Source organism: Schistocerca serialis, chromosome 6 (assembly GCF_023864345.2).
Source record: "Schistocerca serialis cubense isolate TAMUIC-IGC-003099 chromosome 6, iqSchSeri2.2, whole genome shotgun sequence".
Classification (NCBI taxonomy): domain Eukaryota; kingdom Metazoa; phylum Arthropoda; class Insecta; order Orthoptera; family Acrididae; genus Schistocerca; species Schistocerca serialis.
This window is the reverse complement of record NC_064643.1, coordinates 273,477,339-273,494,316: the sequence shown is the minus strand read 5'-3', so window position 1 is coordinate 273,494,316 and position 16,978 is coordinate 273,477,339. Positions and strand designations below refer to the sequence as shown.

Here is a 16,978-nt window from a genome sequence, read left to right as displayed (position 1 = left end):
CTCATGACCATATTGATTGGTCTCTAGTTGAGTGGAAAACTATTGTCAGTTGAGTCACAACTTCAGTTGGTAAGGGATGATGGAAGGGTTCGAGTGTAGAGCAGACCCCATGAACCCAAGGTCCCAAGTAGTCAACAAGGCATTGTGAAAGCTGGTGGTGGCTCTACAATGGTATGAGATGTGTTTACATGGAATGGACTGGGCCCACTGGTTCCACTGAACCAATAATTGACTCGAATTTTTCAGCAGTGTGGAGACTGTTTGCAGCCATTCATGGACTTCATCTTCACAAAGAACAATGGAATTTTTATGTATGACAGTGCACCAGGTCACAATTTTTTTCAATTTGTTTGAAGAACATTTTAGACAGTTCAAGCAAATGATTTGGTCACCTATCCAACATTTATGGGACATAATCAGCAGATCAGTTTGTGCAAAAATCCTGCACACTCAACATTTTCACAATTGTGGATGGCTATATAGGCAGCAAGGCAGAGTATTTCCAAAGGCTTGTAGAGTCCATCTCATGTCAAGTTGCTGCACTATGCCAGTCAAAAGATGGTGCAACACAATGTTAGGGGGTGTCCCAAGCCTTTTGTCACCTCCGTGTATTGTCTACAGTCCAGACCGCTATGTAATACCAGAACTTTTGTAACTATGCCACATTGTTGTATGTACCTTCATGACCATGTAACATTTTACTATATTTTCTGTTTTACAGACATGCAGATGTCTTTTTTCACTGTTAATAAAATTTGATTGTCCTTCATTTCCTGTTACCAGCACCTAAGAGAATACTTATCTATGCTTGCAAAGGTTTTATATCAGGAGTTTTGTATTAGGATTCCTGCCTGCATCTTAAATGTTGTCCTGGCTATGGTGTTAAGTACATTAGAGCTGATTCCCAGCAGTTTTGACCACTACAGATTTTATTACTGACATGTACAGTAAGCACAAATTAACTTTAATGAGTTTTTTTATCTTGTCCATCACACAGCCGTAAAATCAGAGCTGCATTTATCTGTGTGTTTTTATACAATGTTCTCATATTGCAGTGATGTATTTTATACTTTATACGGATAGTGTATGTGATAAAGGCTGACATAAGCCACAGATGCTCACGCCATTTTTATTCTTTTTATTAATGCTGACTACTACTCTGTATTCAGGATATGAGAAATTTTTAGTTTGATTTTTGTGGCTGCATTGTGTGGGTGGTTTGATAAGTCTGGTAAAACAGCAAAAAAAGAAATGTTTGTTTTGTAAACGATTCATCATATTTCTCCACATAGTCTCCTTTAAGGGGTATACACTTGGTCCAGTGCTTCTCTAGCTTTTTCACCCTTATAGGTTCTGTCAAACTCTGCAAAATACTCGTTGACTAGAACTATCACTTCCTCATTTAATGAAAATTTCTTCGCAGGTAGCTGAAGTTTCAAGTTATGGTACAGGAAGAAGTCACTTGGAGCTAAGACTGATGAATACGGTGGATGACCAACCAGTTCAAAGCCCAATTAATGCACTTATGCCATTGTTATCCCTGATGGGTGGGATGCTGCATTATCCTGGTGAAAGAGCACTTTTTTTGTGTGCCAGTCTTGTTCTTTTTTAGCCAACGCAGGTTTCAAATGATTGAACAATGAAGCATAATGGGGTCCAGTTATTCTTCTGCCTGTGTCCAAGTAATCTATGAGGATTATTCGTTGGAGATCCCAAAAAACAGTGGCCATCACCTTACCAGCTGATAGAATGGTCTTTGTCTTCTTTGGTGCACTTTCACTAGCCTCTGTCCATTGTTTTGAATGCTGATTTGACTCTGGTGTGTAATGATGGATCCAGGTTTCACAAACAGTCACAAACTGGTGCAAAATGTCTTTCGGATTGTGATTAAACATCACCAGACATTGTGTTGAAATGTGTCAGATGCACTTTTGGGCAACTGTGAGCAATCATGGCATCCAGCTCGCACACAGCTTCTTCATAGACAATTGTCCACGCAGAATACTATGCACTCACTCAGTTGAGACCCGTACAATCTCGGTTACCTCACGAATTTTTATTTGGCAGTCTTGCATTACCATATTGTGGGTTTTGCCAATGTTTTCCTTTCTGGAGACCTCAATTGGACAGCCGGAGCATGCTTCATATTTGGTGCTTGACTAACCACATTTAAATTCATTAATCCAAAAGAAAATGGTCTTCAGTGATGGTTCAGGGTCTGCGTGAACTTTGTTCTATTCTGTTTTGATTTGTTTGGCAGTCCAGCCCTTCAAATCAAAATGTTTCATAACTGCAGTTTTCTCCATTTTCAATCACAGCAGGCACACTGACCAATTCAGATGGCTGTCAACAATGAGCTGTAAGCTGTACTATGTTGAAATTCTTTGTGTGATCCTTGGAATAATCCAGCTTACCAACCAAGAAGATGCAACAAAAATGTTCCATTCTTTCATGGAAATTTACCAGACCTATGAAACCACCCTCATATGTGTTTCCATCAGCGGTATGTCTAATGTTGATTAATCTTGATTGCAGCTACAACCACATGAAAATGAGCAAAATATTGGAAGTGCAATACTGGATATCATAATAAATGTACAGTCAGGGGCAAATATGAAGTATTTGAAAAATACTTCTGATTTTTATTTAATTTTTAAGTAAAAATACTGATTAAGATGTGCTCAGATGAAAATAAATCACCTAATAATCAAATTTTGCCTATCCATTTCTCTGGTTTGCCTCATGATAGCTCATCTATTCCTGAAAGCAAGTGTTTCTGTTAAGATTTATTTGTTTAGATCCTTGCTAATACAATGTAAGTAGTTTGATTATCCTTTATTTTAGAGACTTTTCTTTGTAGATTATAATATTACTTTTATTAATTTGAATTGATAAATATTTTATAGTTATTGGAATTTGGCACTGTGTCTGCAAATTTTGTTATTAATTATGGTTGTTATTACAGGACTGAGGCAGTGGATCTGCCACATTTTTCAATGCCAAAATTGGTCTCTAAATATGGATACAAATGTAAATTGGATTACTTGTATTATTTGAAACAAGGACGGCCAAGTTTTGCTGCAAATACTTTTTTAGTAGAACTGTTCAAGTGCCACAAGAGGAAATCAAAAACGATGTATGTTTATTTATAGTTCCTTTCTATATCTCTGATGTTTTATTTCCATCAATTTCATTTGATAACAGTGATATAAAATCCTGGATGAAAGATAAAAAAAAGGTATACAAGAATCTTTACCACAGTACTGGGCAGTCAACAGGAACATAAAAGTGAATGTAATGTGTTTTTGCTCAGTTATTGGTACTGAACTTTCTTCATTAGTAGTTATCTGCCTTCACAAGATAATCTCTTTCTTGTTTAATTATTTGTTTTGTTTGACGAAACTAAACTACAACAAGCTTACCAAAAGCCATTAAATATTAAGTTTACAGCTCTAAAGTATTAAGTAGCTTAAATAGTAGCATAACAGAATAGTTAAAAGTGCTTTTTTATCTTAAATAGTAGCATTACAGAATACTTAAAAGTTCTTTTGTTATTGTGTTATATCACATTTCTTACTTCACTATTTGAATTTGTTATCATTATTTTATTATTTACATGTTTCAGGACGAGGCAAGCTTCAAGCTATGCTCATGGTGTGGCATTGCAAAATTTCAGAGACACTTGTATTACAAGTGCTTGTGTATCATTTGTGGAAATGTTGGGTGCCAACTCAGAAGTTATGAGAGTACATATCACAGCTGCAAATAAAATCTTAGATTATTTGGTTTCAGAAGAACAAACTTCCACAACAAATACTGAATTATTAGTGGAAAAAGTTGGTACGTTGTTTGCTATAATAGTTGAAAGAATTAAAACATTAAATTTTGGCTTAATGTTCTTTTTTGTCACCTAGGTTTTCCTGCTATACAAAATAATGATCTTGACCATGGGGTGTGTAGAGCCATGTATATATTCAGATGTCATCATTAAGTGAAATACAGGGCCTAAATGAAATATATATTTCGCCAGCTATCCTTGTGTTAATTTTTGATATTTTCCCAAATGCCATTCTATTCTTTGGAGTTTGATTTTTATCAGGTGTTGTCTAATAATTGATAATAATAAAACACATAAAAAGTGAAACAATATGCTAAGAACAGATGGTTGAGATAGAAAATAAACAAAAAGTAGAAAATTAATGTACAGAAATATTGAATTTACCTATGTAGATACATCAGCAATGTGTTGTGTGTTTATCAGAACCACACATCAGAATACTGTGCTTGCAACTGTGGTCTGTGTTTTGAATAGGTAACTGGTGGAGGTAGGGGGAGAGAAAAGAGGGGAAAGGGGAAAAAGTGGATTGAGAGAGATTGAGAGATCAGGGAAGAAAGCAAGGAGGTGTAGTGTGAGGGATGTCGTATGCTTAATGGATTTACATTCAGTATACTTATGTAAAATGAAAGAAAGTAAAATTATGTAAGAATCATCATTAAAATATCAAGAGTGTAGAACAATGGATTAGGGATAGTGTAACCACAATGAATTTACAGTCAGCAAGACACTATAGTACCTTGTGTGACAAGAGGGAGTCATATGCTAAAATTATAAAAATTAATGTAAAAACATTAAGATTGTAGAACAAGGCCTTGTAAACTGCAAAAGAAGTAAAATAGCCAAATTATAAAAGTGGAGTTATGTAAAGTAACAAAAACTGAATTGTTTTAAAATATTACTACTGTAAAACACTGGAATTATAGAACTGTAGAGGGTATAAAACAATAATATTATAAAACTGAAACTATGTGAGCAACTAAAATTACAGTGAATGGAATATAACAGTTACAGTTAGTTGCATCTGCTTGTGCTTTGTGGTTTTGTAAAATTCACAGTTTAGCGGTGTGTGTGGAAGCCAGTCTGCATGCCGTTTTGCTGCTAGGGTGGTGTGTGAGATGATGCACGATTGTCTCTTCTCAGTGAGTGGGGCTGTTGCTTATATTTGTGCTATGTCGATGTGAATTATTGGAAGAGCCTCTGAAGTTTTTAACAAATGCACTGTTTATAAAATTGTTCTGCTGATTTAATTTATTGCCTGGCTCTTGTAAACGGTGTGCAAAAATCTCAATTTTTTCAAACCTTGGCAGGAGACATACTTAAGATTCATTTTGTAATACTTCCAAGTGTGTATCAGTGGTTCCAACAGAGTGCTTTGATGTTAGGTTTTCACCAAATGTTCTATTATTGTGAAATGAAGTGCGATCTTTGAAACATATTTCAGTTGCCTTGCCTGTGTGACCTGTGTTAACTTTAAGATATTTTCCACATTTCAATTTATATACACTTGCTACCATAAATTTTGAGGCTTTTATTGATTTGGTGCTTCGGTCTGAAGCAAAGAATGTCATAAGTCTTAAACCCTGTATGGAAATTGGTGCTACAAAACTGTAGCAGTTAGTTGTGACACCTGTCTTGTATAAATTGTGGATGTATCCACGATTTTCTTTTCTTCCCATTCACCTGTTAGCATAAAATCACTGATTTTACTTTGCTGTTGTGTTTTACTTTTTTGTAGCAGCCTTTCTCCTCTCTTGCTTGCTTAATGGCAGTTCTAATAATCCAACAGCCATTAAGTGAGCTTGAGGGGAGCAAAGAAATCACTATTATTAAACAAGTTGCAGTAAGCAACAGGTATATGATTTCAACAGTAACCAAGGTGCTACAGAAAATGGGTAACAACAACATAAAATGAGTAATAGTATGCTAAGAGGATAACAGGAAGACAAGAAAATCGCATATATGCCTGTGAGTTATAAAGGATGGATATCAGAAGTAATTGCTAAACATTTTCGTAGTAGCAATTTGTATTTACAGTTTAAGACTCATTAAATTTATTCATGAGATTGAAGCACCGCTTGAATAAAAAAAAAAAGCCTCAGAAGTCACAGCAGCAAAGTGCGTATAATGAACTGAAGCACAGAAACTGTCCAGAAGCTCTCATAGTAAAACAGACAGGATTTTTGAAATACATTTCAGGGAGCATGCTTCAATTCACAATAATAAAACAGTATTTGCATGACATCTTCTAATATCAAAGCACTTTGCTGGAACCATATAAATTCGGAAGTGCTACACATTGAACCTAAGGGACACCTCTTTGGGAATGTTTGGACAATGTGAGATGGCACAGTGGTTAGCTCTCTGAAATTTCATTCGGGAGGACAGTGGTTGATATCTGTGTTTGGCCATTCAGATTTAGGTTTTCTGTGATTTCTCTAAATCGCTCCAGGCAGATACCACGACTGTTTGTTTAAAAGGGCATGGCTGATCTCCTTCACTATCTTTGCTCTACCCCTCCCCCTCATGACCTCAATGTCAATGGGGCATTAAACTTTAACCTTGCTTCCTTCCTTCCTTCTGACAATGCGGAACAGATTGAGATTATTATGTGCTGTTTATAAGAATCTGGTATTGAGCTCTTGACATCTCACCCCCCCCACCCCACTACCCCCAGCCACCTTTCCCCTCTCCTAGTCTCGTTGTTCCACTTCTACCCCTCCCTCTACCAGTTAACTATTAAAATATGGTCCACAGTTGCATACCATAGTATTCAGGTATGTGGTTCTGATACAGACGTGACAGTTTGATGATTCTCAGCTACATAGGTAAATTCAACATGTATGTGCAAGGTTTTTCTAAGTTTTGTAAAATAATGGACACTACATATTTAGTTTTACTTTGTTTTTGGATTTGAAGATGATCCAGGGAGCTCAAAAGTAATCGCACTGCAAGTCAGGCACAGACCCCTGTCAAGTGGCCTTATTTGTGGCTCACTATCTACACTCACACACAGGCACATAAAGATGACAACAGCAAAGTTCAGTGGGCTTAAAGAGTATGTGATTGGTTTTCTGAACACTCTCTCACCCTATTAAATCTCAATTGGCCTGCAAAATCTCTGACTTGGACATCACAGAAAATCTGTGGGACGTGTTGGAACAGCAGGTAAAACTCCTACATCAGTATTCCTGGAGTTTGTTGGAACTGTGTGATCTAATCCTCAGCGAGTGGCTTAATCTGTATGCGGAGTACCTGCATAAACTTGTGGATTCACTTCCTGATGGAATCCAAGTAGTTATCAAGTCCAGGGGCGAAATCACATGGTATTAAATAACACTCGTAATTATTTCTGCAAGTGTGGCTTAATTTGTTGTCCAGTGAGCTTATTATCCATCTTCACATCCGATGGGATTTCTAAACATAGGATAGATGCATAAAAGACTTCTCAAATTACCTTTAGATTGTAAAATATATGGGAGAAGAAATCTGAGACTACCTCAAAAGAGATGGAAGGAATTTTATAAAGATGAGACAGACTTGAAAAGCCTAATCCATCAAATGAAGAAGAACGAAAATGTTAAATGTTGTTAATCACTGGCAAAACACAGATAGGAGGGAATACCTCCTGTATATGACAGAGGCAGGAAGCTCATGAACAAATTCTGATAGACTTGGCGGAAACAGAGCTTTCTCCATCCAGCAAAAGAGACAGTGGGATTATTTCATGACTGTTCAATATGGTACCCAGTGGCATCTTTGCAACAGGGACACAATAAAAGTAAACCAAGGAGATAATCAACTGTACAGTACTATCAACAGACAAGGTGTGATAGAAACAACAGTGAGAGAAATTGACAAGTAAGAGGTAAGGGAAAGGGAGAATGAGAATAAAAGTGTAGCTGACACCAAAATAACAAAGAAGAAGGAATAAACATATAAGAAGGAAACCGCAGGAAATAGTGGCAGATGTACAAATACACTACTGGCCATTAAAATTGCTACACCACAGACGTGAAATTTAACCAACAGGTAGAAGATGCTGTGATATGCAAATGTTTAGCTTTTTAGAGCATTCACACAAGGTGGTGACACCTACAATATACTGACATGAGGAAAGTTTCCAATCGATTTATCATACACAGACAGCAGTTGACCGGCGTTGCCTGGTGGAACTTTGTTGTGATGCCTCGTATAAGGAGGAGAAATGCGTACCATCACTTTTCCGACTTTGATAAAGGTCGGATTATAGGCTATTGCGATTGCGGTTTATCATATCGCGACATTGCAGCTCGCGTTGGTCGAGATCCAATGACTGTTAGCAGAATATGGAATCGGTGGGTTCAGGAGGGTAATACGGAACACCGTGCTGGATCCCAATGGCCTTGTATCACTAGCAGTCCAGATGACAGGCATCTTATCTGCATGGCTGTAACGAATCGTGCAGCCACGTCTTGATCCCTGAGTCAACAGATGGTGACGGTTGCAAGACAACAACCATCTGCACGAACAGTTCGACAACGTTTGCAGCAGCATGGACTATCAGCTCGGAGACCATGGCTGCGGTTACCCTTGACACTGCATCACAGACAGGAGCGCCTGTGATGCTGTACTCAACGGCGAACCTGGGTGCACAAATGGCAAAACGTCATTTTTTTGAATGAATCCTGGTTCTGTTTACAGCATCATGATGGTTGTATCCGTGTTTGGCGACATTGCGGTGAATGCACATTGGAAGCATGTATTCGTCATTGCCATACTGGCGTATCACTCGGCGTGATGGTATGGGGTGCCATTGGTTACACATCTCGGTCACCTCTTGTTCACATTGATGGCACTTAGAGTAGTGGACATTACATTTCAGATGTGTTACGATCCGTGGCTCTACCCTTTATTCGATCCCTGCGAAACCCTACATTTCAGCAGGATAATACACGGCTGCATGTTACAGGTCCTGTACGGGCATTTCTGGATACAGAAAATATTCAACTGCTGCCCTGGCCAGTACATTCTACAGATCTCTCACCAACTGAAAACGTCTGGTCAATGGTGGCCGTGCAACTGGCTTGTCACAATACACCAGTCACTACTCTTGATGAACTGTGGTATCGTGTTGAAGCTGCACGGGCAGCTGTACATGTACACGCCATCCAAGCTCTGTTTGACTCAGTGCCCAGGCGTATCAAGGGTGTTATTATGGCCAGAGGTGGTTGTTCTGGGTACTGATTTCTCAGGATCTATGCACCCAAATTGCATGAAAATGTAATCATGTGTCAGTTCTAGTATAATATATTTGTCCAATGAATACCTGTTTATCATCTGCATTTCTTCTTGGTGTAGCAATTTCAATGGCCAGTAGTGTAGATCAAGATTGCAATCATGGCAGCCAGAATTGTTGTTTTGTATACTAATATGTTCATGGGACTCTTCAAGATTGCTTTCCCGGAGATCAAGAACCATCAGACCCTTGTATATATTTCTGATACATTGATTAAACTTTCAACATCTTGTCTTGCGATGAAGCAAAACAGTTGAACTTTCTGAAACAGATTCTTGTTCTGGTATAAAGATTCATGATAATCTCCAGTTGCTAATGGGTAGGTACATAATTCAGTAATTGTTGAGACCATCAATGAATAACTTTGTTGATAATTCCTGCTTACAACTCTAACGTTTCCAGCAAACATATCTGTTTCAGTACTCATTGCTGGAAAATTGAGGACTGAATATAATATCCATATGAGAGCAGATTGCTTTTTATGAAACAGAAGAGGTGCTAAGCAAAGGATAGGCGCATATAAACAACAATAAGTTGTTTAACATATGTCATACATATATTTTTTTTCCAGAACTAACAAACACATACTCACAAAGCTTACATTCATACAGAGCTGTTATCTCATAACACTGCAACATGTGTGTATTACTGGTCTGGTTTTACATCAGGTCGTTCACCTCCTTCAGAATGGTTGGCCGGTCAGGACTTGAGGAAAGATTTTGAGCCTTTGCATAACTATTATGTCATTTGTCGCCACCTTTCAGTATTTTATGGTGTTGTTCTCTTAGCTACAGAGTGGTTTTCACGTAGGTTGTGATCCCAGCTGTCCTATGGGGGATGTTCGTCAGCTCCACCTCTGGGACATTGGGAGGTCTGCTGTACCAAGTCATTGTCCCGTCAACACGTGTTTTGAGCTGGCACCAACAGTGACATTGTGCATCTTGCTGCGGCTGGCCCTCAATGTGCTATGCAATAGGCAGCACCGCAGGCAACACTCTCTCTGTGGTCTGCATCCCAGAATCATGGGAGTGAATCCATGTTGAATAAATGGGGCCATTCCTCAATTCTTACTGGTTTTCGGTTGCCGATGCTTTCTCTAAATTTTTATTTGTTACCCACTGTCCTTGAACTTCAGCTTTGGTTCAGGCCCCCTCAATTATTTTTTTTTGTTGAAGGATTGCTGATTGCCTTATGCATTTGTGACAGATAATTGTCCACAATTTGTGTTTCAGATCTCCCACAATGTCTGCACCTGTCAAGGCATTTGCCACGTAATAGCTCCCCTCCATTTCACCCCCAAGACTTGTCCACACGTTCAAGATTCAGATGAAGAAATATATCATGGTCTCTTCCGCAAACAACACCTTGACATGCTTCTTGAGTTCCTCTACCCTTGTGCTGGTGGTGGATCGGAGTCCAGCCAAGATGCTCCATGGTAGCCATCCACATATGCACCTTCTCATGCTGCCCCACCAATGTCCATCGTCGTGGTTTGTTTCTGGCTCCATGGTCTGGACTTGGGGGTTTGGCTGCCAACTGAAAAGGAGTCTGGTCATGGTCCACAGTTGCTGCAGTTGCTGCAGCTGCTGCCTCTGTAGGTGCACACCTCTGAGGGGCTGGTGGAATGCCATCACAATCAGCTCCATCCTCCCACCATGGCGAGAGCCACAGTTCTGCTGCCACAACCACCCTCCTCCTTCTTTGCCCTCTCCCTCATTGCTTGCCCCGGCGTCGTGGAGTGACCTTGCTGTGGGGGTGTACATGACCTCCTTGTCAATGTTGCGTCCACACTACTTCTGCTCCTACAAACCAGTTCCAGCCCAAAATTTCCTTCTGCTGCTACCCTCATCACCTGTGGCGCCCGTCGTAGAGGCCATGGATGCATCATCAGTCGGCCTGATGCTATACCAGAGGAGTGCCCTTTGCCCAAAAGGGGAGGCATACTATAACCCTGTATGCAACATCTGGATATGCACTGTGGCTTCAGGCTGCAGGTGTGCTACATTTCAAATAGACTTCCAGTGGCAGCTGCACGGGCCACACACCCTAGGCACCTGTGGTGCCTACTGGAGTCCTCCTCTATACAAAGACATTGCAGCCAGCACTGCTTCTCATTCATGTTCTTCTACTGATTGTACTATATATATGTTTGTCATGAAGTTGAAAGTGGATCAATAAACTTTTGTTCTTGGTGGCCACACTACTGATTGTATGTAGCATTATGACAGCGGTTTTGCAGGTTTTACCAAGCCTATCTTTAACATTATTACTGGTCATAATAATACAAAAGACTATCTTTTATAAATTCTGCACATGGTCTAAAACTGATGCTGAAATTTTTGTTACCCTTGTAAAAGTGTTTAACATTTGTGTTGCGCGAAAAGATGCTCAAAACATTTAGAAAGTCATTACTAATTTCACCGTCAACACCTGTGTTTATATGTATGCCCCCATGTGTTGTTACGTTAGTTTCGGGATCTGAGACTCATTCCATGATATCAGTGAATTTGTTTAAGAAATTAGGTTACGCACACACACAGAATGATTTATTTTTTGTGCATATTTAGCTTTCTCTTCAGTGGCTGCCAATTCAAAATATTTTTCTACACTAATTATGATCATATCACCTCCAGCTCTAAAAAGTGTGCCATCACTGATATAAATACAAGATCCCCTACCTTTTCTGGTAGTGCTACAGTAGCAGCTTGCAGGTTCATATGACAATAGCTCTATATGCTCTAATTCATTATCACTGCCTCATTGCTCTGTAATGCATAGTACCATGCTGTTCAAACACAGTAATTAAACTTCAAACTCGAGTTTATTTTTAATGGACTCCTTGTTTTGATTACCGATAGACAATTCTAATCAAATTTCTGTGGTGTTTGTGCACTCCAGTATGGTACATTCTATTTTCTGGCAACACAATGAATAAATCTCTTATTTGGTTGAGATACTTTTAAGAAAGGGGAGCCTGTTATCGTGGTTTATCCTAAAAAAGGCCCAGTTCTCCTATCCGTGACAAGAGTTATTCAATAATGTGTGGCCAAACACCCATCTGCTATACTCTCACTAAACAACTCTAACGGCCTTCCTTTCCCTGTTCAGTTGAGTTTCAGACCATGCCTAGTATAGCCCCTTCTTCTGATAGTCCCCACTGGCACCAGTGCAATGTGTGTCCAGGCAGCAGTCCTCGGGACCATCTCCAGCTTTGTATTTACATGCTGTAAGGCACCGCCAAAACGAGGCTGAACCTGTTGCCAGAACAGCTCTACCGTGCTCACATTGGTGCTGCCGATCAATATGAATGTATCAGTATTAATAGTGGACATATTAAATGTTCAAAGTAGTCTTCTGAAGTTACTGTTAACTGCAGTATTGAAGTTCTTAAATTAGAATATAAAAGTCCTTTGATATTCTGAATTGATCTAGCAACTGAAGTCTAACTGAAAAAACTTAATTACAAAATACCCAATACGTGAAGGTCTTCCTGTTACTGTCACCAGGATACATTGTGAATTTTATGGTGATTTGCCATTTTTCTTTATTCTTATATGGTACACTGAGGTGACAGAAGTCATGAGATAGTTATATGCATATTACAGATGGTGGTCATACTGCATACGCAATGCGTAAAAGGACAGTGCATTGGCAGAGCTGTTGTTTGTACGCAGGTGATTCATGTGAAAAGGTTTTTGGATGTGATTACGGCTTCACAACAGGAACTAACAGGCTTTAAACAGAGACTAGTAGTTAGAGCTAGACACATGGGACAGTCTGTTTCAAAAATTGTTAGGAAATTCCATATTCAGAGATCAAAAATGTCAAGAGTGTGCCAAGAATACAAAATTTTAGGCATTACCTCTCACCATGGACAATGCAGTGGTCAATGGCCTTCACTTAATGTCTGAGAGCAGCAGCATTTGTGTAGAGTTGTCACCAGTGCTGACAGACAAGGAACACTGTATGAAATAACCACAGAAATTGATTTGGGATGTACAAAAAATGTATCCTGTAGGACAGTGTGGTGCAATTTGGCATTAACGGTCTATGGCAATAGATGATTGGTGCAAGAGTCTTTGCTAACAGCACAACATCACCTGCAGCACCTCTCCTGGGCTCATGATCATACATGCCATGTTGAGTTACTGGACTATGCGAGGCAAAAGGAGGTCCAACACGATATTAGGTGGTATCCCATGACTTTTGTCACTTCACTGTGTGTAGAATTAAATGCTGTATACTGGTGTAATATCTTTTGTGTGCCCAAAAAAATAAATATTTATTTCTATTACAGCTTTGCTTATGCATGGACTAATTGTGAAAAATCCTGAGGCTCCTGTTGAAATCTTATCTTTGTTACAATCTGCATTGCTGTGTGACTCAGCAATTCCACATTCTGACAGTGACTCAGAAAAGGTTGTTATAAAAGCAATTATTCAATGGGAACTTGCTGTAAAATTTGCAAAAATCCACAAAATAAAACTTCCAGAAGGTTTTTTGAATTGTTGTGCCAAGAAAGATATGTGGTTGCCTTTTTTGATGTTTGTTGATATCCATCAGTATCCCATTCCTCAGGTAAGCAACATATTACATGAAAATATATAAGCAATTTTTATGTGGTTGTGGAGCAAAGAATTTTTTTCTCTCGAGTACAGGTTCTCAGTTGAACAAATTCTCTACTTTCCCATTTAAATGTGTGGTTTTAGCAATTAATATTTCTAAATGTTATTGGTCCATTTGGAGAACCAATATGTAAATAAAATGGAAAATTACTAAGAGATTTTGCCACTTATAAGAATTTAAAAATCACAAATTCACTTTTTAAGAAAAAGGATATACACAAGTATACCTGGGCCAGCAGAGGTCTTAGATCAATAATTGCCTACATCTAAGTAAATGATAAGCTAGTGGGCCAAGTAAGGGATACAAGAGTTTATAGAGGACAAGATACAGGATCGGATCATTTCGTACTATTCTCCAGAATAGATCTTTTTACAAAATGGAAGAAAATAACTAAACAAGTAACAAACCAACAAGATCAAAGCATTTATAAGGTGTACTTGCTTGAAGAGGACAGTATCAGACACCTGTACCAAAGGATATTACATGAAGAACTAGCAAACTTATAAAACAATGACAATATAGAGGAAGAATGGCAAACTCTGAAGAATACTGTATGCGGAGTAGCAGGAGAAGCTCTCGGTAAAAAGAAAAGAATATGGAAAGTAAAAGGCCTAAAAATTTGGAATGAGGATATAATGAAAGCTGTCAAACAAAAATAGGATGCATATGTAAAACACTTAAGTAACCCCACTATTGAGAACAATACTATAAGGAGAAAAGAAATAACGCTAAATGCATAATAAGAAAAGCACATCAAGAACATTGGGATAGGTTTATTTCTAATATTGAACATGATATCCATGTAAGACAACAAATGGCATATAAGGTTTTAAAAACCTTAAACACAACAGAAAGAGAGAAGATGCAAATAAATAGTATTGAAGAAGAATATTGGATAAATCATTACAGCGAATTGTGGTATGATCATACAGCCAAGAAACTGAAATTGATGAAATACAATTTGACAAATTAACATCTGCACTGACATCATTTAAGAACAGAAAAGCAACAGGAAAAGATGGCATCAATGCTGAATTATTAAAATATGGAGGTATGATGCTACACCATTGACTTCTATATCTCTTCAATGAATGTTGGAAGAAGAAGAGTATTCCCAAAGACTGGAAAACAGCTAGAGTGATATCATTTTTTTTAAAAAAGGAGATAATTGCCTATGCAGTAATTAGAGAGGAATAAGTTTACTGGACTCAGCATATAAGGTGTATGCTAAGGTTTTAAATACTAGACTTAAAAAACACAGCAGAAGCAGTACTTCATGAGGAACAAATGGGTTTTAGGAAAGGATGCTCCACAGTAGATGCAGTTTATATTCTACAGCATATAATAGAAAAATGGAGAGAGTTCAATAAAGAAACAGACATTGCTTTTATTGACTTTAAAAAAGCTTTTGACAAAGTCAAAAGACAGAAACTTCGGGAAATAATGATGAATCGAGGATATCCAAAGCATCTAGTAAATGTGATAAAAAGTTTGTATCAAGACACAAATGTCACTGTAGATCTCAATGGTAAAACAACTAATGAGGTACCAACTAACAAAGGGGTATGACAAGGCTGCTGCATCTCTCCAACTTTATTCAACATCTACATTAATGAAATAATACATATGTGGAAATCAGAATTTCAGAAAGTCACCTACCTAGATAGGAACATTCTTTTAAATAATTTACTATATGCTGATGATGCAGTGATCTTAGCAGATAAGGAAGGTGACGTTCAGAAAGGAATCTACTTGCTAAAACGGATAAGTGCAAAATTTAACATGGAAATTTCAAAAGAAAAAAACTAAGACCATGGCCTTCATGGGGAAAGAACCAATCAGAAGCAAAATAGTGATATATCAGAAGATTTTAGAGCAGGTAAACTATTTCAGTTACCTCGGATGTGAAATGACGTATGGCTACAGCAGAGATATTGAAATTAAGCTTAGTAAATTCAGTCAGGTATGTGGAACAATCAGCAGGGACCTAAAATCAAAACCATGAAAGATACTCAAATTAAATTTTACAAAACTGTTGCAGTTCCCACACTGCTCTATTGAAGTGAGACATGGGTGATTACCAAGAAGCAAGAAAGCCGGATTCAGGCACAAGAAATGAAATTCTGTAGACGTGTTAAAGGTTGCACAAGAGAAGACAGGCTAAGAAATCAAGATATTAGAGAAGAACTGCAAATCTTTAGCCTCAATGATAAAATTCAAGATTACAGAAGAAAATGGAATGATTGTCTACAAAGAGTGAGAGACTTCCTTTAAAGGCAAGAAATTATAAGTGCCATGGGAGAGGAGACAGAGGAAGACCGCTACAGAGATGGTTACCGTAACAGGAAACTCTTGCCTAATACCTGAAGAGAAGATGAAGATGAAGATATTTCTAAACAAATTACAAAAACTGGCTAAAATTACACTTTACCAATTTCTGAGTTTATGGAACATCTTGTATCCAGTATGGATATTAAAATTTTTGGCAAAGTGAACTGAAAAATTTGGAAACTGCAAGAACCTTCATCTTGTACGTTACTCTCTTATTACTCATAATTTCAGTGTTGAGGTCTAGTAAAATATTTATATGCTTCCTGTACATGTTTTTGTGTCATGTTTCAATTGCATTTAATATTTCACTTTCATGTCCCATGATTCCTTAACATTACATGACTTTATCTTGGAGATTTATTAATAGTTGTTATGGAATGAAATCATCTTGTGTTTTGTTTTCCTTCCTCTCCATGCAGTGACCCTTTTTCTTACTCATTCTTTTGTTGAACCTGTGGCTTTCAGTACAGAGTACAATTTACTCAGTGACAATACTAGTCTGTCCACTTATGAGAAAAACTGGTGAATCTGAATGTAAGAAAGGTACGAGCTCTGTCTCTCTCCATTGTATTCGTCTTATAACTTGCGAACTGTGTACATGTTGTGATAAAATCTGTAATTCCTGTAGTGTTAATAAGTTCACACTTTAGTTCCGTTCATTGATGGTATGATGAAGAAACTAATTTTCAATCCCCCTTGATCTCTTATGATAATAAAGTTCAGAAAAATGTTAACGTCATTACCATAATATTTACAAAAGTCTGTGAAATGATAATACATTATGTGTTAAAAACATCTCACATTTATTTCTTTATTATTTCTTGCCCATTATATTGCATTAGAGCTCTTTCTGTACTAATACGTTATAAATAAAAATGAAGTACAATATCTCTGTGGCATATGATGGA

General features: G+C 37.9%; 1 protein-coding gene across 1 annotated transcript in view; it reads left to right on the top strand.

Moving 5' to 3' along the window:
• The window catches only part of LOC126483618 (spatacsin), a 410,710-nt gene that overhangs the window by 169,175 nt on the left and 224,557 nt on the right, over positions 1-16,978 (top strand). Inside the window, exons 14-16 of the mRNA XM_050106663.1 lie at positions 2,966-3,136; positions 3,626-3,840; positions 13,411-13,691. Coding sequence (XP_049962620.1) covers positions 2,966-3,136; positions 3,626-3,840; positions 13,411-13,691 — 667 coding nt within the window. The remainder of the gene's footprint in view (positions 1-2,965; positions 3,137-3,625; positions 3,841-13,410; positions 13,692-16,978) is intronic.